Source organism: Neophocaena asiaeorientalis, unplaced genomic scaffold, assembly GCF_003031525.2.
Source record: "Neophocaena asiaeorientalis asiaeorientalis breed wild unplaced genomic scaffold, Neophocaena_asiaeorientalis_V1.1 scaffold39, whole genome shotgun sequence".
NCBI lineage: Eukaryota > Metazoa > Chordata > Mammalia > Artiodactyla > Phocoenidae > Neophocaena > Neophocaena asiaeorientalis.
In genome coordinates, this window is record NW_020175670.1 from 4,098,251 (window position 1) to 4,124,169 (window position 25,919).

General features: G+C 36.5%; 1 protein-coding gene across 4 annotated transcripts in view; it reads left to right on the top strand.

Annotated features, from left to right (window-relative positions):
* The window catches only part of ATP8A1 (ATPase phospholipid transporting 8A1), a 235,545-nt gene that overhangs the window by 172,439 nt on the left and 37,187 nt on the right, over positions 1-25,919 (top strand). For all 4 annotated transcript variants that reach the window (XM_024731618.1, XM_024731619.1, XM_024731621.1 and 1 more), the window contains 6 exons: positions 9,015-9,198; positions 9,292-9,402; positions 15,667-15,741; positions 15,846-15,968; positions 19,556-19,634; positions 24,725-24,786. In XM_024731618.1, coding sequence (XP_024587386.1) covers positions 9,015-9,198; positions 9,292-9,402; positions 15,667-15,741; positions 15,846-15,968; positions 19,556-19,634; positions 24,725-24,786 — 634 coding nt within the window. The remainder of the gene's footprint in view (positions 1-9,014; positions 9,199-9,291; positions 9,403-15,666; positions 15,742-15,845; positions 15,969-19,555; positions 19,635-24,724; positions 24,787-25,919) is intronic.

The window sequence follows — 25,919 nt, forward strand, 5'->3', positions numbered from 1 at the left end:
GGCACCTTTATTTGTGCTATAAATAGAGCAGTGAACAATAGAAAAACATACTCCCTGCCTTCACATTGTAGCTATTATTCAATAAGATAAATACACATAGGCATATTCAAAAGGCAGTAAGTGCTGTGTGTCTGTGGGATAGTAACAATTTATTATATATTTTACAGACATATAAAGTCAGTGGTAACACTTGCTATGAAGAAAAGTAGCACATTGAAAAAGGATAGGGATACAGAGCTTTCTCTTGTGTTTCCTGTATTTCTTTCTGCCTATGTACTAGAATTCTTTGTGTGTTTTGGATATCGATTCTTTGTTGAGTATAGACATGGCAGATATCTTCTCATCTGACTCCCTTCTTAATTCTGCCTGTGGTATTCTTCCTTGAACAGAAGTCATTGACCTTGAGATAGTCAAATTCCATTAATTTTTCCCTTTATGGTTTGTGCTTTGGAGATAGTAAGAACTTCTCACTCACAAAGGTATTCTCCAACATTTCCTTCTGTTAACTTTACGGCTTTTTTGTTTTTTGGATAGGTCTTTAAGCTTATTTTTTTATATCTGTGTTGTGAATGAGAAGGGATCCAGTGTTATTCGTTTTTACATAGTGAGCAAATTCTTCCAACACTGCTTACTAAACAGTCCACCCTTTTCTTCTGTTTCTAATGCCAGATGATGCAGAACTCAAGCTCCAGAGCCAGACTTTCCAGAGTCTAAGTCCAGGCTCCACCTCTTATTAGCTGAGTAGCACATTGCTTAACTTCTCCAGCTTCAGTTTTCTTCATCTTTGAAACAGAGATAAAAATAATTGTTCTCCTGGAATTGTGAGGAATAAATGGATTAATATATGTACTCAGTGCATTATTTAAATTATGCTTCTCTTAGAAATGCTATCAAATTTTCTTTTATATAGCTAATTGAACATTTCTGATGAGAGGAATACTATAAAGATTTGTCTTTGACCACTGTGGCCTTTTCTGTGACCTAAATTCTATTTTGTCTGGTTTTAAAATTGCTAACCTGGCTTTCCTTTGTTTTGTATGTGCCTTGTCTTTTTTTTCCCCCACTAAACCCTTATGTTCAATCCTTCTGTATAACGTAGCCTCTAAGAATGCTGTCCTGTCTCTAAATCCACACTGCTTAGTGTTGAATTCTGTCTTCACCACTTACTTGTTGTTTTACCTTAAGTTATGTAATTTTTCTGTACCTCAGTGTCCTCATTTGTAAAATGACAATACTAGTAATCTATCTCATATAGGGCTCTTCTGAGAATTGAACGAATTAAAACAAGTAAAGTGCTCAGAACATAGTGAACAAATAAGTGTTATATTAGCTGTTATTGTGAAGTGTGTCTCTTTTAGACACCATATTGCTGGATCTTTTTGTTTTAGTAATGCGAGAATCTGTGTCTTTTAATCAGTGAATTTAACCCATTTATATTTATTATTATTGCCATGTTTGGCCTCATGTCTTCAATCTTATTTTGTGTTTTCCATTTATTATGCTTTTTGTTTCTTTTTTCTCCCCTTCCTTCCATTGTCTGAATCAGATTTTCTTCAGCTGGTTTGAAAGCTTTACAATCTATAACTGTGCTGTGTCTGATTATTTCTAATTTTTGATAAACATATTTGTGCTTATTGTCTGTATGTATCAGTATGTCTTCCCTTCCCTCCCCCTCCCCTATAAAGAGACAGGTACTGAAAGTATTAAAGTAATTTTGTGCATGCATCCAAGAGCAGTCAGGTTACTTTCTTTGTAAGTGATCTACTTTTTCTCTCTAGAAGCTTTCAGAAATGTTTCTTAATCTTAGTTTAACCATAATGTTTCTAGTGGTAGATACCTCTTTCTTACATTTCTTTTTGGTGCTGTATTAATACAGCCCTTTCAATCTAAGGATATATTTCTTTAATTCTGGAAAATTATTAACTATTCTTTTTCATTTTATTCTTTTTTATTCTCTTCTTGGACGCCCATTATATATATGTGTAGTCACCTTTATTCCTTCGTTTCATTTTTCTCATAATCTGTCCTTTAATCTCCTGATTTCTTTTGGGAAAATTTTTTGTTTGCACTATCAGTTTCTATCATGTTTACTACTCAGTTTACTATTGGCTTCTTTATTTTAGCAGTTATATTTTTATATAACTTATTTTTGATTGGTTCTTCATTATAACTGCTTGTTCTGGTTTCATGTTTGCAGTATCTTTCTGTATCTTTCCAGGGTTTTTTTTCCCATACTTGTTTTAAATTCTTGTTATATCTGGTTTTACAAGTTCTCCTTTCTTATAAGTTACTGTATTTCTTTTGTGCTCATGATCTTCTGTCTTATAAATAGTCCCTGCGAGACTGTTTTTCCCCATTTGCTCTAGTGGTCAGTAATGTTCCTTTTAGGGGAAAGGTGAAAGCTGGGTCCTAACTTGAGGCAAATTTGGAGACAGGGTTCAGTTTGAGCTTAGTGAATCCCTGTTTTCCCCCAGTTCCTTTACCCAAGCAAGCACTGCTCTTGCTAGAGGCAGCCACATTGTGATGGAATTGCCTGAGTGAGGTAACATTCAAGGGTTCCCAGCACACCCATATTATTGGCACCTGTCCCCGCCTGGCTTCATGCCCTGAGGTGTACCAGAAAGCTCTGACTTTCCTCTTCCAAGGCATGAGGTGAGAATTTTCCTGAGGTTTCAAGCTTTAGAACATTGAGGATAATCCTGGAATTGGTGTGTTTTGTTTTTCAAGCACATTATTTTGTGGACTTTGAGTTTCGACAGGTTCCAGGCCTAAGCCAAAGTTCACAGTTGCAATGAGAGAGGAGCCCCTTAGCTCCATCCAGCCTGGTCTCAACCCCCTCATACTGGTCAGCCTGGGCTTGCACAGGGTACCATGGAGAGCGAAAAGTACAGCTGGAAAGCTTCTCCCACCTGATTGTTCATCTATGGGCTCTGGCACACCACTCATTCTCTCTATGCCATTTACCTTCTAATAGTCATCCATCATTTCCTGTTTCCCCAAAGGTTTATCACAGATTTTGTGTTAACTGATAATTGTGACCCTGAAATCTAGTGAACTCCTTTTTTAACTCATGGCATCTTCAGGGTTTTATTCCAATTTCTGTCAATAGTCTGCTGCCACTTTTTCCATCTTCTACTAGGTATTTCTGAGAGAAGGTTCCTTGGAGAAACCTATCCACGTAGGAGACAATTCAAAAAAAGAGGCAAGTGGGGGATGGAGGATGGAAGGATAGAAGGGCAAGTTGATTTTATTTAAGCCTAAAGAAGCTCCAGCCTTTCGTTACCTACCCAGAGTCATGGGAAAGGGGAAGAAAATCAGTGCCCATATGGTCCCCGAACAGATATGGTGAATGGGAAGAGATGGTGGCCATAGGTCTTACCACTCTGAGAGCCATGTCACCATAGGGCAGAGCTTAAAGGGAGAAGCACTCAGCCTTCTTGAGTGGATGTGCTTCCTAGTTGGAAGCCCACCAGTCCTATCAAGTGAGGCTCCCTAGACAAAAAGAGGTGGCTGGGCCTTGTCCCATGTTGGAGAAACTTCTGTCTCTCTCTACCACTCCTGTCTTCTTAAAGCGAGAGTCCATAGAGAAACCCCTGTTATATAGGCTCTTAATATTTAACTTCTGAGACAGTAGCTCAATAAAAGTCCTTAAGTAATAACTCTTAGGGGCAGAAGGAGTGTTCTGAGATCTTCTACTCTCTTTTCCTTTCTTCTCCTTATATTCTTCCATAGAAATTTCATCCCATAGTAAAGGAATTGAATAAATGGAAATTTTGCAAGAAAGAGAAATTCATCTAATTATCCATGATGCTAAGATTACAACTCTTATTCATGTTTGACAGTTCACTGTTAGAAGGCAGTCTGCTGTGTACCTACAGTATAGAGGAACTATGTAAAGGATTATTGGATTCTTCAGGCTTTCTCAAATTGAAGGTTTGTGACAACCCTGTGTTGTCAAATGATGGTTAGCATTTTTTAGCAATAAAGTATTTTTAATTGAGGTATGTATATGTCTTTTGAACAGTCCAAATTAATATTTTTAAGGCACTGCTACTATATTCTTTTTAGTTCCTATTGCTTAGAGTAGTCTGCTGTGTGTTGACTACAGTGCTAGGTCCCAGATAATTAGATGGATGGATAGATGGGTATATTGATTTTTTTTTTTTTTTTTTTAATGAACAGTACCACTGTGGCAAACTGTTCTATGGTGTGAATACTATAATAAAGGTTTCTTCTAGGAGTTTTCTTTTTAGTGCCTTAAACACACTAAAGGTCTGTTTGCCAATTAATAGTTCAGGATGCCTATGCACACACACATACATGCATATTCCAACATACACTGTCAATGTGATCAGTCATTATTTAAAATATTATCTAAACCATTGAAACGGAAGTTTACCTATAACAACATAAATTCCACAAAAGAGAAGTTTTGCATCTAAAATGCATTGCAAAAGCAAATCTTTTTTAAAGATACTTTCTTTTTTTTGCCCTGTGGCAAGGCTATCTGTATTTTGTTTCTGTAGACTCAATTTCCCTGTATTATAAATTCCCCTTGATGCCTCTGACTTCACAGTATGTCAACAGATGTTGCTTTTGGAGACTAGGAAAGCACTCACTCATCAGTCATTTGAATAACACAACTCTCTTACCTAGAAGTGGGTGAATGTTTCATTATGCACCCTATGCTAAGAATCATTTTTAGCATTTGCTATTTAAGTGGCTGTTTTCATTCCAGTAGTAAATTGATGGTGAGTTTCTGGAAGTGTTACAATATTTGCATAAATTTTGGTGCATGTAACACAGATTTTTTGCCATATTTAACTCCTCCTCAATTCAAAGCTTTATAAATGAGCCTACAGATTTTAGTTCAAAGAAGAGTTAAGTAAGATCTCATAAATTTTTCTCTTAGGTTTTTCTCTCTTTTTGTAATTTCTTTATTAGTCAGCAGAATATGACTCAATGGGGAATAGACTGATATTCACAAAGAGAAAACTTGGGAAGTTTGTTGCAAAGGAAGGTAAAGCAGATGCCCCGCTAATGATCCTGACCTCTAAATAGTTAGCAGGATCAGTCCTCAAGCTTCGTAAATACAGGGGCTCTGTAAATACAGGGTCATTATACAAAGCACTTCAGGATAATTAAGAAATACTGTATTCTTCTATGTTCTTAATTTTTTTTCTAGATTTACTTTCCAAAAGCAACTTTATGGTAACTTTTAAGTTTGCAGTATGTTTTTAAGTTAACATATTATCAGCCTACTTTTTAATATATGTGTGAGATTTTTCTAGGTTATTAACCTAAAAACACAATACAGTAAGATAAATTATTGTACTTCTTTTAGCTCCCTATAAAGTCCCTTAAAATATTCTTTATTATGTGACTGTGTATATACATGCACATATAATCCTTATCCATATTCCATTCAAAAAGGTGATTCATTTAGCTAATCCCATTAAAAGGGTGCAAAATGAGGCTCATATAAGATGGGCCACCCTATATACTTTCCAGCTTAAATGGTGAAAATTTCCAGTACTCCAACCTAATATTCACAGGGCAGTGAGAGTTACTACATAGCAAGTAAGAAAAATAATGAATAACACGTGCAGAAACTGCAGCCAAGATAATATCTGAAAAGCATATTGCACTCAGCGTACTGCTAGGTTGTATCACAAAGGACCACCCTCTGTTTGTGGAGCCACAGGGAAGAAAACGACTTTATAGCAAATGCTGGATGTTTAGTCCTTTTCCGCAGAGGCTCTGACTTCTTCCAAAGAAGAAAGAGCAACAGTGGAAGAGAAGAGAACCGTGAATAGTTTAAGTCCTGATGCAGACCCATGGGTGGTTAAAAAAAGATAATAATCTAGGGTAGAAAACAGAGCACTTTTATGATGTCCCTGAGTTATGCATTGGATCACTATTGATATTTGTAAAAATTTAGGTTTTAGATACTCTCAACCATGGATGTGTGGTTCTTGATAGGCATTTGAAAGAATTAACTTGTGTGGTAAGGTTGTTCTAGACTATTCTGGAAATTGTACAAATATAGAAGCAAGTTTACAAAAGTTAAGAAAGTAAACTGGGCTGGAAGGACATTCTTTAGTGCATGCCTGCACTTTTGCTTCAATGAGTCGACTTGGTGCTTACTGGGAATCTGGGGGTGTTTGTTCCTTAATCTGTTTATTCCTGTTGTACTTCTTAAAGTAGTCGTCACTGAATTAAATGTTTCGTAAGCCACCAAAAAATAATCTAACCAAAATTGTTGCTAGGAGAACCAGATATAATGCTATAGAAAGACTTCTTGAGCTGCTGAAAAATATTGCTGTTGAATCTAGGGATAAGATAACAGTAAACTGGGTGGAGGGCATCATTATATTGTAGTTACCACTAAATGAAACAAACCATGGATTGTGCCTCATGAGTGAGGTTTCTGTAAGAAAAGTATGCAGAATTTCAAACACAAACCCCTTTGCAACGTATGGTTCTTTGCCCTACATCACAAGCTTATACATTTATATTTTGAGTTAAATGTTTTAAGTACGTATATTTTATGAATTCTCACTTAAATCTGACATCTTTGTTTAGCAACCAACTACTATTTCAAACCCATCAGATACCAAGGCTTCTACTGTTTCTTGAATCTTCTTCCAACCCAGTTGTCTACTTGTATCTTGATAATGGAAGCAGATACCCTTGCTTGTGGCAGTTGCAATGTAATTTTGGGAAGTTTCTCACTACATCATCATCTTTTAAAAAAAAAGAAAGCAAGCATTGTTCTCGCCTAGAGAATTCATGCTCTGCTTTTAACACCTGAGTTAGCCACATCCATAGAGTTGGTAAAAATCCTCAGCCAATTTTAATTTGGGGGCATTGAAAATTGCAGTGTCAAGCAGAGAAAGCAGTAGTTGGTTGTAATAGCCATGAAAAAAGAAAACAAAATTTAATCCAGCTTTTTTCTGATGCTTCTTTAAATCATTAATATTAGCTCACTGTGCAGAGATTTTATCCTTTATTACACATTCAGCTTATGAAAAAAACCCAAAATAAATACCAGTGTTTCCCATGATCCCATGGTTTGACTTCACAGTGTACTTACATTGTGAGCCTGTTAAGTTGTAAAGGGAATTGGATAAATGTTTTCAAATGCTTCTCTCTTTTCATGCCCATTTCCCATTTGCTTTTTAGATCATTTCTTGGTGAGAATTCTTTTTTGACATTTACTAAATGTCAGCTATAGTCCATGTTTAAAACATTGGCCTAGAGCCAGTGGGCTAACCAATTTATATTAGCCTGTTAAGAAAAATTAAATAAAACGTGAAAATGAAATGAAAATTGCTTTGAAGAAAAATGAGGGCTGACAGTGAAAAAGCCCATTAATGGCCTGATACTCATCCATTCTTTTGCTGTATTCACAGTTGTGTCATTTTGTGCTGTTGTCATTTTGTGCGGTTGCTGTTCTTCCAAGGGAAGAATTAAAGATGATTCTTTCATATAGTAGCCATTTATTGAGTACCTACTCTGGATCAGCGCTAAGAATACAAAGATGAGGAGCCTGGTTCAGTCTGCAAGCAACTCACAGTCTAACACAATGATTCTCAAACTCAGAGCAGATCTGTTCTTGGCTGAAGGCTTTGAGAAGGGCAGCTGGACCTCCTGAAGGCACATATTTGTGCAGAACATCCACTGCTAGGAATTTTCCCTAAGGAGATAATCAGGGAAATGTGCAAAGATGGATTGAGTCTTTCAGAGTCATGATCTTCATTTCTGAGTTGAACAATAAATGATTTACCAGATGTTCCAGCGGATACTTACTGTACTTAACCTTGATAAAGAATTTAGCTCTGGGTTATTGCTCTTGTCCACTAACATTGTGTCTATTAGTTGTTTCTCAGTAGTTCATTACTATCTTAATAGTTTACTGAGCCAGATCACTGTTCAGTTTTTCTTTCTCTCTAATCGCCAAGATTAGCATGGATACTAGATTAAGTTAATCACGCCGATGCATATTCTGTCATTGAACTCTTCTGTGAGTGTCATGGTGACTATTTCTCAAATTGCGTTTAAAAGTCTGTGATAAGTTGCTCCAAAGTTAATACCAAATAGGATTTTGGTATGGATGCTGGTGTGTTCTCTGTTCCTGGTCCACCTTTGTATAAAAGGTTACTTGATTCTACTTGGCCGTTGTTAGTAGCTTCGGAAGAAAATTGAGACACATGAGCTATGTAATCAAGCGCTTGGCATTTACTTTGGTTGATTCACCAGGGTGGCTGAGAACAAGTTGAGAAGTTAGCTAATCCCCTACTGTTAACTTAAGTTGTTTTAAATGTATACTATATCATCTAAGATCAGCTTCTGGAGCCTCAAAACTTTTATTTTCAAGGTATAGGAGAACAGTTAGTGTTTGGGCTACCATTCAACAGCCTTTCTGGCTTTCTTTTTCATTCAAAAGTGAAGAATTAGAAGTTCTGATATTATTTGTTAGGAAGTAATGGAATTTCTGAACTCAAATGTCATTTTTTAAAACAAATTTATGCACACATTCTGGTAAACTAGTACTTAACAAGGATTGTAGCTTCTGTCACCTAGAGGTTTGCTTCCAAGCCTTTATTTTTTCCCTTAAAGTGGCAAACCAGGCTAACAGAGAACTAAACATTTGTAAACCTAAGACTTTTCCGTGATGATTTTTTTTTTTTTTTTGCAGTACACGGGCCTCTCACTGTTGTGGCCTCTCCCGTTGAGGAGCACAGGCTCCGGACGCACAGGCCCAGCGGCCATGGCTCACGGGCCCAGCCGCTCCGCGGCATGTGGGATCCTCCCAGACCGGGGCACGAACCTGTGTCCCCTGCATCGGCAGGCGGACTCTCCACCACTGCGCCACCAGGGAGGCCCCCGTGATGATTTTTTAGAGACCTATTCATTTGTCTCTTCTGCTGCTTTTATGCTTCAAGACAATGACACCTTAAAATTCCTTTTTTCAAAAAACAAAATTGATTAATAATTTGTTCTAATTTAAGGGTTTCTCCTCTTCAAAAATCTGAAGTTGTTGAGATGGTTAAGAAACAAGTTAAAGTCATAACACTTGCCATTGGTGATGGAGCAAATGACGTCAGCATGATACAGACGGCACATGTTGGAGTTGGAATAAGTGGCAATGAAGGCCTTCAGGCAGCTAATTCTTCTGACTACTCCATAGCTCAGGTAAAGCATCATTTCTGTAAAACACACTGTTTGTCTCTGTCAACTGACACTATGAAGAGGAAAATACTAATTTTTTTTCCATTCTTATTTTAGTTCAAATATTTGAAGAATTTGTTGATGGTTCATGGTGCCTGGAACTATAACAGAGTCTCCAAGTGCATTTTGTACTGCTTCTACAAGAATATAGTCCTCTATATTATTGAGGTAATCCCAAGTTCAGTTTAAAAATCCTTGTCATTTGCATATATATTTGAAACTCTTTTGTGTGAAGAAATTTCCTTATCATTTTAATTAATCCTTCATTTGCCCACTTTTTATAACTTTTAATATGTTAAAAAGTTCGTCAGCCACGGAGAATAATGTTGAAATTGTGGCTAAAAACATATTGCTTTGGTAAGAAATGATGAATTACAATTGCTAATGAAGTAATGTGTTCGGCTTTTAAAAGACTACAAACTATGTAGCATTTTTTTTTATAAAGTTCAAAAACATACGAGAGAAGACAGTACACTGTTTAGGGATGTACACAAGGAAAACTGTGTTTAAAAAGAAAAGGAAGGGAATAGTGGACATAAAACTGAGGCTATCAGTTCTACTAAGGGGTCTAATCAGGAAAAATACACAGGTTGTTTTGCTAATATTGGTCATCTTGTAGTTCTTATTATGTTTCAGACTTACATAATTATATACAAGTATTATTGCTGTTCGGGCCTGTCTTGGTTTCTGAGTTTGGTAGGTAACAAGAGTCTAGATAATGAGGAATTTGTCTAAAAATTATCAGAATAATTCAGTTCCTGTGTCAAAGGAATTTCTATATTCCTTTTCATGTACACACATAACATCATTTTTTAACATGAAAAGTTAACCTGGGTCAGGAATATCACTTTTAAAAGGATGCATTTTGTTCTGCAAACACGTTTGCAGTACCTACTGGATGCCAGGCACCAGGCTTAGTTCACCAAGTAGGAAGTAAATCAAGCAAGGTTCCTATCCTCCAGAAGCTTGCCAATAGAAATGTAAAACAAGCCACATGTGTAATTTTACATTTTCTGGGAACCACATTAACCACAAGTAAAAATTAAAGCCCAAATTAATTTTAAATTATATTTCATTTAACTCGATATACTCCATAGTATTATTTCAACATGGAATCACTATAAAAAATTATTACTGCAATATTTCACATTCTTTTCTTCATACTAAGTGTTCACAATCTGTTGTGTATTTTACACATGCAGTATATCTCAGTTTGGACTAATCACATTTCCAGTGTTCAAGAGCCACATGGCCAGTGGCTACCCCCCTGGATAGCACAGCACCAGTAGATGAATAAGTAAACTGAACACTCAGGATGTGATAAATAAGTTATTTATCTTTTTTTTTTTAACATATGACCATTTTATCATCAGAAGCTATATTTGTAATACTTAAACTCTAGGTGTTACCAGTTTCTTTCTCCTCTTGCAGCTTCACAAAGCATGACAATGAGCTCTCCATAGCTTGTTAAGAAAACCCTCCATCTTCCAGTCCTGTCAGAGGAGCTGCCTACACCCTCATAAATCTGCCCTGGGGTCCCTTACAGATGTTTGTTTATGCCACCTTGCCCTCTACTCTGTTGACTGTTTCTACACATCTATCAGAAGAGACACAACCTAACCATATGCCATGTGGAAATAATATCCCATACTTCACACCACAGAAGTAACACCATAAACAAAACAATCAGTAGACTCCACATTTCCCCTATTGATACATTAGCTGGGAACTGCTGTATATTTGCTTCAGCTGTTCTTTATGCCTCTGAATGTTTATCTCCTTAGCAAGATGTTGATTGAGCATAGTTCTTACTATGAGTCAGACTAATAAAAATAAAACTTAGTTTTGAAGTGTATAGGCAGTTTTATTTATTGGTCACTAAAAATCTATAATTAGGTTGCAACCCATTAGATAAACACTTTAAATACTTGGAAACATAAATAAGATAATCTATGAATTTACTTATTGTTCATTACTGCTGAATTTGGTCTGGAATAGTCTGTGTTTTGAAGCAAACTGCACTTCCAAAATAGCTTATGAGATCATACAAAATATTCTTTTTGTTTATATAAATTTGTGATTATTTTCTAATATAATTATTTGTAATTCCCAGTCCTAACTTTTCTAGTTGTATTTTCTTCTCATCCCAAAACATTGACCTTCAAAAGAATATCAATTTATACAGTTTATTTACATATGCTCCTGAAGGTACGAGGAGTTTAAAGCCACTGGCAGCAACAAATCTGCTTACAAAATATTAATTTTGTAAAAACAAATGAGTACCCAACTTGCCACTTCTTAAATCTATTTGACAATCAACAATGAAGTGGTCAAAATTATGTCTAATGGGAGAAATAAAATATATTAAACTCAAATGAAAAACTAAATCTGCATGCTCTGTTTCAAATCCAGAGTTATGTGATTTGTGGTTGATTAGCCCTAAATTTTACTAGGCTTTGAATTTAGAGCCTCTTTGAGAGAGATTTAACACTGATCAGATTCTATACATGTTGAAAGGGAAGTAAGTCCTAAACTTTACTGGAAATCTCATTCTTAAGTTATTTTTCTTTTAACAGTTTATGGAAATGTATTTTGAATATAATTCAACTATCTTGGAAATGAATTGACCTCTTAAATCAATTCCCAGATACCCAACTTTTGCCAGCTAAAACAAGTTCTGCAGATGTTAATGGCTCACGTCAATACTGTGAATGAATAGACAGAAAACACATCATTGAATGTCTCTAGTGAGGACGACTGCCAGTCTCGAATCTCCCCTTTCAGTTTTTTGTGCTGTTCAGGCGTGGGAGCAGAATACTCACTGACTATTTGTAAGCTGCTGTTTAATATGCAGAAATGCTCCATCGGGGAAATGTCTGTGAAGTTTTAACTGCCACGCCTCTACTAGGACATGGAAGTTAGAAAATAATACCAAGACAGGAAGGTCTGAAGTTTCCTTGCTAATAAAGGAATGGTATGGAATGCTATGGGTTTTATAGATTATCTGCAAAAACTGCTTTTGCCATTGCCATACTGCCAGGAATGTCACTATCTAGCTACTCCATTGCCATAAATTACAGTCAAACAAATAAATACAGATTTGGCAGGTGGCAGTATAAAGCACTTGCTTATGGTGGCTGCCCAGCAGCAACCCTAGGTGTTCATTGAAATTACTGACATTTTCTAAAGAGATTTTTTTTTTCAATTTCTCTGAAACATCTGACTCCTTCCTAGCAAAATAAGACCTTTTCTTTCAAATAATCAGTCACTTCCAGGTTTTCCAGGAAGATCCCAAAGCAGTATAGCGTTTCTAATTTCCAGAAGCTTTGATTAAAGTCAATGAGGTGATACTTTCCCAGCAAGTTGTGCTGGGATATGGATTTCCTGTGACTTTAAATAATTTAGATACCTCCCCAGAGGGGCTGATGTTTTCTTTCTGCATCCATGATTTTGTTGAGTCAAAGGAGGGACTTTTATGTGTTTATAGTAATTTAGGTGTTGTTTTATTAAGTATGGGATGCATCTCTAATATATCTTTTAACTACAAATCTCAGACTAACTTGAAATCAGCCTTCTGGTAGACTTCTTCAATGTTAAAAAACCTCTTTTCCTTTAAGATATGTAAACTTCAATGCCAAAATATTTGTATGAAGATGTGTACTATATTGGAAGGATCAATTCCTATCTAGTCATTTCTCCTTTTTCAAAAAAAGAAATTAGAATATTAACTTTCTAAAGTGCAGGAAGAGTATTTCTAGAAACATGTTCACATACCTTTCAGTAGGAAAAATGAAATGGTAAAAATGTGTTGATAGCTTTCCACTTAGCAATGTGTGCATTTCTCTCATCAAACCTTCAAGCGGTGCATTTTAAAATAAACTTGGACTGCGAGCATGCTGGTTTATTTGCAAGTTATTTGGAACTGGAAATGTTATGTAAATATCCATTGATTTGAGGGAGATTCCTGAATTTCAAGCTCATAGTGGTGTTTTAATCAACACCAAAAGTTACGTACAAAGAGGCCAGGAGACCATTCACATTTACACGTTTATTAACACACACATTTATTAACATAAATTTCTCCTATTATGCAGTATTGATGATTACAAATGCATTTATAACTATAAGCTTTGAGCCACATCATGCCCATTAGAGGAATTTGGTATGCATGCAGCTTTGGCTTTCTTCAGACCAATGAAGATTAGACTGTATCTTCTTAGACTACTAAGGCCATAACTGAAAGTTTGTGTTTAAAAATTCTTTATATTACCATCATACCCTAAGAAATCTGAATACCACAATAGATCACAATCGCCTTCAGGGAGAACATTACCATCACCCAGAGCATCACAAATATGTATTTACATAATCCACATCTCAAAAAGGCCAAGTGTGAAAACACAATAGATAGCGTTGAAGTCTGTCTTGTCAATTTGTGTCTACTTAATGCTTTAAAAAAAAAAAAAAAAAGTTTAAAGTCAGCAGCAATCCAAGGAATAAATTTAACTTCATGAGAGGATGCTAAGTTCTTTTAAAGTTTGCATGTAGCAGTGAATGATCTGGCTCCTAGCAGAGGGCACATGTTCAGATGTTTTCTGTAAATATATGTAGCAAAGCAAGTAAGAATTTCAGATTTACCTCTGATTTCTATGCTTCTGTTCTTTTTGTTGTTAATGTGTGTTACAAGCCTAACACAATTTGGACTTATTTTTCATGTGCTCTTGCTACTTTGTTCTCTTTTCCATCTCATGAAGCCCACATTGGTTTTTATATACGCTCAGTCATTCCTTTCCGCTATAAAAAGGAAAAAGATCAATGTGGGTACAGAAACTGTTCATAGGGAGGCCAGCCTGGGTACATATTGATAAATGGTGAATTTGTAGCAATTCATGCTTCCATAATGAGGTTAAATGAAACGTGAAGTGTAGCAAAGTCCCTGCAACTCCAATTCAAAAATTCACTTGACCGGCATGTCCAGACTGCTGTCCCCTAACTGGTTTTCAGTTGTTGTTGTTATGTTTTGGCTTTGTGTTTGTGTTTATATAATCTCATTGTTGGACCAGACGTTTTACTCTTCCAGATTAATGTGATTTTTAATTACATTTTATGTCTGCTTTTTAAAAAAATAATTCAGGGATTATTGATTTACTGATATTCACTTTAATTTTCCATTTGTCTTAAACATGCTGGAGAAAGTTTCCCTATATTGCCCCTTAATTTTGTAGCAAAAGTTAAGCTTTCTGTTTTTAAGAGAACTGTAAAATGTATAAGAACGTGTTGCTCTATTAAAGATTTGTTTTTAATCAAAGCATAAATTTAAGCTACAAAGTATTTTTATATAAAGAAGCACATATATTATATTTAAAAATATATTTTTAATGTATAAATTCAAATTTTGCATTCTGACGGCTATAATTATCAAGAACCATAAAAAAAAAAAAGTTATGTTCCTTGACCCATTAATTCTACTTCTAAGAAATCATCCTAAAAGGAAAAAGAAAAAATGACATGAGGAAATTTTAGAAGTAATAGATATGTCTGTTACCTTGATTAGGTGATGGTTTCATGCATGCATGCATATGTCCAAACTCACCAAATTGTATACATTAAATGTGTGTCCTTTTTGTATGTCAATTATGCCTCAATAAAGCTATTTTTATTAAAAAAATAATTCATCCTAAGAAATAGAGATGTTTAGGATTTCTGTACAAGAATATTCAGTTCAGAATTATATATAATAGCAAAAACTGGAAGCAAACTAAATATCCAGAAATAGTTATAGCCACACTGTAGGGGATATATGTCCATTAACGTCATTTTAAAGGACATGTAACAACTTAAGAAAAATGTGTATTATATAATGTTAAGGAGAGGAGCAGGACATGACACTACATACAGCTGCCCAGTAAGATAAATCTATGAATATATATAAATGAGCTACTACATGAATACAACCAAAGTGGAAGAAAATAAATGGTGATGATATTATTATAGGAAACTATTTTATTTTCTAAATAAACAAATTTTTAATTATAATGAAAACAACAATAATCTTTAAATAGCTATCAGAAGGTAGATATTTTAAAAGGGAATTAAAGCTCTAAAATTTTAATTGCATAAAATATATTCTCGAAAGTGCCTTTTAGGAAACAAGGTTATATCTAATTTTTTTTATAGTCTGTGACTGCCCATTGATATAGTTCTTTTTTGATTCAACAAGTGGAACCAGTTCTGACTTAAATAGCAAAGACCTTACGAAAGAATCCCTTAGAATTAAAAAGCAAACCAAAAAAATGTCATTTTCAAGAGAGTCGTGAAAATACTATGTCAGTGAGGCTTTTATGCAGTGGTTGAGTTTACAGCAGATTCTAAGCAACGAATTTATGGTTTTTGTGTTCTAATTTGGGGGGTTTGGGATTGTTTTCTTCCTAGATCTGGTTTGCCTTTGTTAATGGCTTTTCTGGACAGATCCTCTTTGAGAGATGGTGCATAGGTCTTTATAATGTGGTAAGTTTAGGACTTTTTATTATTCCTGTTCTCTTGACTACTTTGAGATAGACGTTCCCCCTGCGTTTGGCTGCCTGGTATAATGAAGACTTTGTGCACTTTAGATGTTTACAGCAATGCCGCCTTTAACTCTGGGAATATTTGAGAGATCATGCAGAAAAGAGAATATGTTGAAGTATCCTGAATTATACAAAACGTCTCAGAATGCCCTGGACTTCAACACCAAGGTAGGAACCAGTGCCCTGGTGGGACTTGCTTTACTGCTCCAATTGCTTGGGGCATTGGATCTTCTAAAGCCAAGGAAACAACTCCAGGGTCCTGACCATGGCAGGTCAGATTTGCTTAGGGTTCTGATATGGACTAAGAAGTTGTTTTGTTTTGTTTTGTTTTGTTTTGTTTTGCTATAAATTTAAACTGTAGCCACAATTCACTGGGGTTTGCCAGGCAGCAGTAAACTGGGTGTAGCAGGCAGAAGAGGTGCCCCTTTGGCCCTCTGACTTTCTGTCTTTGCAGTGTTCTGGGGCAGTGGTCACTCCTCACAGGGCTCAGTACTGCAGGGCTGACAAGGACTGTCCTTACACATATAAAGTGGTGAGAGGTAATATATCATTCTTTTCTAATTTTCTGTTTTGTGGAATAACCTTGTCCTTATTGGAATATTAGGTTGTTTGTATTGGGCATTGAAAATATAGTCTCTGGTAGATAACTCAGCCATAATACTCAGTATTTCCAAGACATAAAATTTAATAGAAGATTAAATATCCAACACTTTATCTAAAATCATATTCCGGGTTTATGTCCTACATAACAAGCCATGGGCTCCTGTCATCTTTGTGATCCATGGTATTTCTTCATCTCAGCAACAAAATTATCTAATTTCCCGAAGAGTTTACTTTCCTGCAATTAGTTATTCTAAAATGTTTCCACTAGTATGTTAGTAATTCGTGTTTCTATCCAGTGTGAGGGAGGAAAAAATTTTTTTTTATTTTATAACAGTCAAGGTGGATGCCATTTTGAAACGATAATAAAAGTATCAAATACACCTTCACAGAATTTTTTCCCAGTCAATATAGTGCATGTTTATTATGTTATGCATGTTATGTTACTAATAATTACATGTAACCTAAATTCAGTATTTTGAATTTAGGAAATTAATGTAGGCTATTTTAAATATTTATTATTTCATAAAATTCTCAAATGACATTTGTTCTCAGTATAACAAGGGACTAGAGTGAAACAGGTGTGTCAGGGCCTCTAACCTCATACAGTAAAGGATGATGTTAAGTTTACCACCAGGATGTTATTCGTCTTCTGAGATGAGGTCTTCAAGAATGCACTGTGCACAGTGTGTCCAGGTGTGCAGATGCGTACAATTTGAGGGCATGGTTTTAAACAACTGAATTTGGTTAAATTAAAAAACAGAAAAAAACTAAAGTATTCTTTGACTTACACCATTGGTTCTAAAAAGTATTTTTGGTGGTCTTTTAAAACCCTTGCTATTTATAATATGCAACGTCTATGCTCTTATTTTTAAATGTTGTATTTTTTGATTCTTTAAAATTTAATTTTCATGTCCAGTTTGTATTAAATTCCACTGCCTTGCTGTAATGTTTTTCATTACTTACGGTGAATATTTTCAAGTGACGGAAAGCCACATCAGGGCAGATACAATGGACCATGAGCTCTTGTTTCCTTGAAAATGTAATCTGAGAGCTAGGAAGTTTCCAGGCCTACTGGTATGCTAACAGTAATCCTCACCGACCCAGGCAGTTACATCTACCTCAGTCACACTTCCGCCTCTCCCGTAGCTCAGGCTTCACGGTGCTCTCTCGAGAGTTAACTTCCCAGCCACTACCTTGGCCATGGTACTGTTGCTTATAAGCCTAAACTGATCCTCACAGGATTACCCAAAACCACCCCTAGAGGGACTTCCCTGGTAGCACAGTGGTTAAGAATCCACCTGCCAATGCAGGGGACGCGGGTTCGAGCCCTGGTCTGGGAAGATCCCACATGCCACGGAGCAACTAAGCCCTGTGCACCACAACTACTGAGCCTGTGCTCTAGAGCCTGCAAGCCACATCTACTGAGTCCACATGCTGCAACTGCTGAAGCCTGCGTGCCTAGAGCCCGTGCTCTACAACAAGAGAAGCCACCACAATGAGAAGCCCGCGCACCGCAACAAAGAGTAGCCCCTGCTTACCACAACTAGGGAAAGCCCGCGTGCAGCAATGAAGACCCAATGCAGCCAAAAATAAATAAATAAATTCAGTAAAAAAAAAAAAAAAAAAACTCTGCTAGAAAGTCACATCCTTTCATGCCCTTTGCATATGGCGACTTGGAAACAGCCTTGTGGCCAGTGAAAAAGTGTAGCAGGTCATATATAGTTTTAATGTGTGAGCATCCTTCCTTGTACTTTTTGCTATTCTTTTGTTGTATACAAAGTACTTCACTGTCTGCAAAGCCCATGCATTTAGAAAAGTCACCAGATCAACCCAAACAGATTCTACAACTCCAGTATCCATTTAAATATTTATAGATACACAAGATGCCAACAATTTTTATAGGGTTTATGGTTTTTTCTAATGATTTCAGTGAAAATTATTTGAATAAATCCCATATGAACATTTTAAAATTCAGGGACACATGGTTACAAAATGCATATGTGTATACACAGCAAGTGCTGCGGGTCCCCAATGTAGAAGCATTGTTGCCCTGAATGATGATTACGTTTGTTATGGTAAAAAGGGTCGGAGGTTCTGAGGTCATGACAGGGGTTAAAGGATTAACATGTGACAATAAGTATCAGTCAGGAAAATGGAAAAGTAGAACTAATTTTTCTTGCACCCACCTGTGCTTTCTGTCAAATAAAAACTTGCAGTAATGACATAGTGAGGAGAAGAGACAAAGGTTAATGAGTAACACAAGTTCAAATGTGTAATGTATTGGAGCGTAAATTGGATCATACAACCCGGTGTGGCTGGGTGAACTAACAAAGGAGGTTGAGATCACAGTGGAAAATTTTGGGAGGCAGGCAACTTAATTTCTGTTGTTTGAACAGCTTAAAACTGTTAATGCATGCCAATTTTATTTAGCATAAGTTTTGTTTGCAAGAAGCAATTTTGAATGACAAAACTGCAACCATTCAAAGGGCCATAAGAGTTCTAAACAGTTTTTCTATAACTTAATCTTTCACATCCATGTTACAAAGAAAAGATCAGTGATACTTGCTTTCTTGTTCTTAAAATACAATAGATGAGAAAGCAATAACAGTTAAACTACGTTATAATTGTATGAAGTTTGATGTTGACAGGTGTTTAAAAATTATGAAAATCTTTTATTACTTACGTCCTAGTGAAAATGCTTTGCTTTAAGGAATTATACAATTTAAGTGTTATACTTGCTATATTGTGTGTGTGTGTGTGGAGGGGAAGTAGGGATTTCACTAAATTACAATCTTTTCAAAACTCTATTCTAGTGGAATTATGAAAATAGTCCCACTTAAAGAATTTCAAGGTCTGCAGTTATTTGAAATTTTATTTTCTTTTTCAGGCAGAAATTTAAACTTTTAATACTTGGTTTTTAAGAAGTAGAAAAAATTTCAGTGAAGCTGAAAAAACATTTTGAGAAACATAAAAATAAATAAATGACCCATGAAGGTCTAAGAGGCAGAAAGTGTCTGTCAGTTCTATTAATTCACAGTGGTGGCCCGAGAGAAACACGTTTTGTGAATCTAGCTCACAGATAAAAAGAAAGGTCAGAGTTCACAGAGCTAGTTTATCGCAAATGGTTCTCATGGATTTTTGTTTTCCCTCAGGTTTTCTGGGTTCATTGTTTAAATGGCCTCTTCCACTCAGTTATTCTGTTTTGGTTTCCACTAAAAGCCCTTCAGTATGGTAAGTAGAAAGGATATGCATGCTAAGAGATGACTTTTTACTTGTTTAGAAAAATAATTCATTGTCAATATACGTTAAAAATTATAGCAGTGTTTCGTGTTATGGTATTTTTCCTTAACCTAAAATACATGCATCTAAACGTTGCACACACTAAAGATTTTTACTGTTCCTTTGGGAGCAAAGTGATTTAATATATGCAAAGCCTTTCTTCTCTACTTCTCATGTTTTCCAATCTTGCAGAGAGTTAAATTTTAGGGCTCTTTTTTTCCCTCTGTTGATGTACAGTTTGAAGACAATAGTGCTAATATTTTATGTGATCTATTTATTATACCTGTGAGGCTTGTACCAACTCTTTATACTGAACCTAATCAGACATGCTAGTACTTTCAAGTACTTGAGCCGGAGCTTTAAATGAGATTTTTAATATGTTTTTAAGTTCATCTTGGAGTGTAAACTTTTCTCTGCTTGCTTTGAGGGGGTGATGTTATTTTGTCAGTTTTGAGAGATAGGCTTATGGTGAATTTCCTCTACACATAAAAATGATTAAGTAGCCACTTTAGAAAAGAGGTCTCTGGGATGCTTAAGCTGGTGCTACTGTGTCCGGAGCAGAACCTGCCCTGAGATCCTGAGGAAGATGGCTGACCATTCAGCTCTCAAACTACAGTACTTCAAACATGACACCTCCACCCAAGGATCTGTGCGTCCTTTAGAGGTACTGGCCGTCCTCTCAGCCTGTGAGTTAACGCTGGCCCATGAAATGCAGTGCCAGATGTTCTATCCCACCTACAGAGGGATCCTTGTAAAATGTAAATCAGACCAGGTGCCTCCCTCCACAAAACCCCACAGGCTCTATCACATTTAGAAAGAAATCCACAGCCCCAGCCTTGGCTAACCACACCCGACTCTCCTTCTTCCCCAGCCTGCTCTCCCCGTTCCCCGTGCTCCAGACCGCAGGCCGTTGTGTTCTTCCTCATCTTCACCAGATGTTCCAGCTGCTCTCTCCCTCCTGCCCTCGGGTCTGTGCTCGGAGAGGCCCTCCCGGATCGCCCTGCCTCAGAGACCCACCAACCCCACCCCTGCTGCCCCCCTCTCCCCATCCTCCTGTATCCTCTTCATGGTGCTTGCCTATCGGGTGTGATATATTTGCTTTTTTTTTTTTTTTTTAATAACTATCATTCTCCTCTGTTAGAATCAAAGCTCCAGAAGGGCAAGGAACTGTCCATTTAGTTCACTGTTGTTTTCGTAGTGCCTAGAACAGGCTCACCGTCGGCACCCAGTCCATTGTGGAGAAGTTCATGAGAGCATGAGTGGGAGGGTGTGAGTGTCACAGAGAAGGCAGTACTTTAATGTCCTAGTTGGAGATTTTCATCTCATTCCTTTATTAACTACTCTGACAGTCCAACAGTGAATACTTCTCATGTTCTAGGCCATAGAAATAAGTGTGGTAAGAAAATCTAATTAAATATAAAATATTGACCCAGTGGGCCAGGAGAATCACAGTAGCATTTTTTTTAGATAAAATTTACATACCATAAAATTCACCCTTTTAAATTGTACAGTTCAGTGGTTTCTAGTATGTTCACAGAATTGTGCCAATGTCCCCACTTTCTGATGCCAGAACATTTTCATCACCCCATTCCCCTGAGCAGTCGCTCCTCATTTCCCCTCCCCCTCCCCCAGCCCTGGCAACCACTGATTTTTGTCTCTGTGGTTTGCCTATTCTGGACATTGCACATAAATGGAATCATAGCTTGTGACCTTAGTTCATCATTGTTGCAGCGTGAATCAGTACTTCATTCCTTTTTATGGGTGAATAATATTTCATTGTATGTATAGACCACATTTTGTTTATCCATTCATCAGTTGATGGACATTTGGATTGCTTTCACTTAGGGGAGCCATAAGGTGTTGAAATCTAGGGTACGATAAAGGACTTTAGACAAGTTCTCCAGGTAGTTTATTTTCATAACACAAAATCAATGTAGGTATGAAAAACTAGGAATGTCCATCTATGAAACTGCTATTTTAGTGTTCTAAATCAGAAAAAAAAGAAACAATATCAAAAGTAGCTCAAACCAAGCCGCATCCACATCACCTTACCAATCCAAAACACTTAAGCAATGACAGGGTTTGAAAGGAATTCCTAAGTAATTCCAGCTCCAGAAGACCAGCACCAGAAGAGTCTCCCTTTGCATTTGTCTGGGGAACTGCCAAAGCCAGCCAGCCTCAGCAGAACCAGTTCACAAGGGGTGCTGTCTGAGGAACCCAAATCCAGCCAAGTCCAGAGAACATGTGCTTTCTCTTCTTAAGAGATAATAACATATAGCATAAATTGTGTTTTAACATTCTGCTTTTTTTGTCTTGTTTTTATTTTTACATAAGGAGTTTTTGTTTTCTTTAGCGTTTGAAAGGATGGGGTACAGAAGAAATAGAAATAACTATGTAATGTATGGCTAAATATTCATTCATTGACTTGCTTCAGCGTTTCTCAAAATATGGTCACCTGAGAATACTCAAGACCTTTTCAGGTCCATGAATGAGGTCAAAATTTAATAGTTTCAAACTTTGTATATTATCAAGACATTATTTGTCTTTTTCATTGCTGATGCAAGAGGAATAGTGGGTCAAATTGCTGGTACTTTGACACAAACAGGGGTACAATTGTATTAGTAGTCATTCTTCACTGCCATGCACCCACGTTAAAAAAACAACCCCCAAAAGCTATTTCACTTAAGAATGCCCTTGAAGAAGCTGTAAACCTAATACTTTTATTAAATCCTGAAACTCGATACACATCTTATGAATATTCTGTGTGACAAAATGGGAAGTATGCGTAAAGCACTTCGGCTGCATACCAACCATGCAGCAGCTTTATCAAGGTGTAGAGTGTCTTGGGGCTTGTTTGAGTTGTGAGCTGAGCCAGCTACTTCCATGAGGTTACAGAATCGTGCATAAGTAAAAGATCCATTCAAAATGCAAAATGGACCAATGGATTTTTTTTTAAGGTTAGGTGTATTTTTTTTTTATTGTAACGTGGGTTTATAGCATTATGTAAGTTTTGTGTGTACAACAGTATATCTCTACTTCAGTATGCACGATAGCATGCTTCCCATCAAAAACAGTTTCAGATTCTACACTGCTACTAACCTTTAGGAAACTATCTCCGCCACTGTAAGAAACTTCTTGAGTTTTAAAGTAGTACCAAGGAATAACCCCAATTATTAGAAAAGATTACTAAAATACTTCTCTCCTTTATAACTCCATCTCTCTGTGCATTTCAATTTCCCTCATATATGGCAACCAAAACAATATGAGAATCCAGCTCTATTAACCCGGACATTAAAGAGATTGTAAAAATGTAAAACAGTGCCAATTTTCTCACTAATTTTTTTGTTTGGGGGAATAGTTATGTTTCATAAAATCTGTTTTTATGTTACATATATAGGGTATATCACTGTTAGGTAAATCAATACAAATTTTTTAAATTTCTGTCTTAATTTCTAATTTGGTAAATATTGGTAGATATAAACCACATAAACAAAAGCTTTGAGGGATTCTTAATAATTTTTAAGGTGTAAAGGGGTCCAGAGACCGGAAAGTTTTAGCACGAATAATTTACCTAAATCATCCAAATGCCAGACCTGATAAACGCAACAACAGGCTTTTAACTTTTTTCCTCGATTCGATTTTGAAATGAATCTCCAGCTTATGACAAACCAGTGATGACTAGAAGGTTTAGTTGGACCCAACTACGATTATTTTTGATAACTTGCTTATATTGATTAAGGGATCTAACCAATGTGCCACATAGCAGAAGTATGGAAGTCCAGAAGTAATCACAAGATGCTTTCAGTTATTTTGTAGATTTGAGTTTGTTAATTTGGTTCTATGAAAGTTCACAGATTAATTACAGGCATTTATGTCTGTCCACCACATACCCACAAGACATGTTAGCATGTCAGATCCTGTGTCCTTCATCATGGGATACTCCATAGAGAAAGGTAGTCTCCTAGGTTTCGGGGCTGCCCCTTAAGCAGCGCTTCGTGGCTACTTTTATCTGAAAACCTTAGAGGGGAGGCAGGGTCACACTGTGGAGCATGGCTGGGTGCTTTATATATTTAACTTATTGTAATCTCAAAGCTCCTCCAAAGTAGGGAGTTTCACTCAATCTTTTAAGTGAAGAAACTGAATTCAGTGGAGATCGATTATAAATAAACCAAGATGACACAACTTGTAACAGAACCTCACCTGGTCTGTATGTCCAAAGCTCACCTGGCTCTCCTTGTTTCTTCATACCAGCACCATGCTCCGTGTCTCCTCTCAGTTTACTCTAACATATTTTGTACTCCCATATTAGGCTTTGAATAGCTATTGTCAAATATGTGCGTAAGTAAACTACTGTATGACACATACCATGGGTTTTACATTTTTCAATGGTACCAATGATTAAATTATTGTTATTTTTTTAATTTTTTATTTGATTTTTTTAATCAGTAATAGTGATTTTGGTTTGTCAGTACCACTCCCTTCATCTAAAGCCACGTTTGTTAGTCATTGCTAGAAAAACAGAATACCTTTAGATGTACCCCTGAATTCAGCCAGATCCTCAAAGAGCCATGTGCCTGGAGTTATATGGGTGCTCCCCAGCCCTCTGTAAGTTGCTCTTTTGGTCCAATGCCAACAACTGTGAGAGATAGTAAGAAGGCTCCCTAAAGCCCTCATCTATACTGTTAACAAAGTTCTTTTCTAAGGGTTCAGAATGCCTTCTGTCTTACTGCCCATAGCATTAAGCTCCACTTGAATGATTTTTTTTTTTTTTAATCTCACGAACCCTGAGAATTGGTTAATAAGTCCAGTTTCCTTCTTCATGTTGACTGTTGGAAATTTGATTTTCATTGGTGACCCATGTTAAGCAACTTTATGAGACTTCATACAGTGTTTTGTTAAATTAGCCTCGTTTCTGGGTCCATTGTATGGCTCTTGGTTCCCCTTCTTTTGTTCAGCACTCCTAAATTGACTTGTCTTTGAAAGGATTCTGAAAGGACCTCAATTATTTTCAGTTCTAGCAAGTCTCTCTTCTTTTCGTGCAGGTACTGTATTTGGAAATGGGAAGACCTCTGATTACCTGCTGTTGGGAAACTTCGTTTACACTGTGAGTGTGGAACGTTTGTCTCATTTGCGTATAAAATTGAATTTTCATACGAGCTCATTTTTAAATTTAAATGTGTGCATTTCTGGATTTAGGGGTTGTTTACACTTCCTCTTAAAAATGAAATGAGATGTTTCGACTAGTAAGAGATTATTTTATATTAGGGTATAAAAATGTCATTTAGGCTCACTGACTTTATAGGCCTTTGGTTGCTCTTATTTTCAATATTCCTTCTTTACACTTATTGCCTCACTTTCCCTTTTTCTCTTCCTTGTCCCTTCTTCCTCAGTTTTATTTTACTGCCCTTGTTCATATTTTTTTTGCTTTCCTAAATTTATGGCAAATAGTAGCATTCTACTTGGGTGTTTAACCAATAATTATTCTAGAACTTAATGAAAAAAAGTTGGGAGAGAAATCTCCACTCTTTTGCAATGTTTAACCCACGCAAGGCATGGACCTCGCTGTGTTAAGTCACTATGTCAGACACTTACGGAGGATGCACAGTTAAGTGTGAGCTGCACCCTGCCATTAAAGAACCAAAAAAGCTTTTAAGACCATTTTTCCCTCTAAGGTCAGAAGCTCCACTTGGATGCAAATGCTCAAGGTCACACAGTTAGTCTCTAATAAAAGTTTACTCCAACCTTGAACTCTGAACTCTCCAGCCAGTGTCCTTTCCTCTCCGTGGCCCCCAAGTGGGGGCAGTGCGCTGTCCTAAATACTAAGTGGCCATTGGTACGGCTGACTCAGTGGAAAAACTATAATACAATGTTTAAATAACTGAATAATAGGAAGTTAAGACCAGTAAGTAACAGAGGGATTAAGGTTTTTGGCAAATCGAGGCTCTCCTTTCCATTGACCTCAATGAAGTAGTAAAAAAAAAAAGGGGGGGAAACACATTTCGGGGGCTAGTGGTTTGTTCTCGTACAACATGAGTGCAAAACAGAAATAATACTTGATGGACTAAGTTTAGAAATAAAGTAGATGTCATAGATGTCTCTGAGGGACTTTAAAGTATCCAGGGCTTAAGACAGAGTGTTTCTTTAACTTTGTGTCAAAATCTCTCTCTTGTTTTAGAATTTTTTATATAGCTTAAATTAAACACTTAAATTTTAACAAGAGTTTTATTTCTACAGATA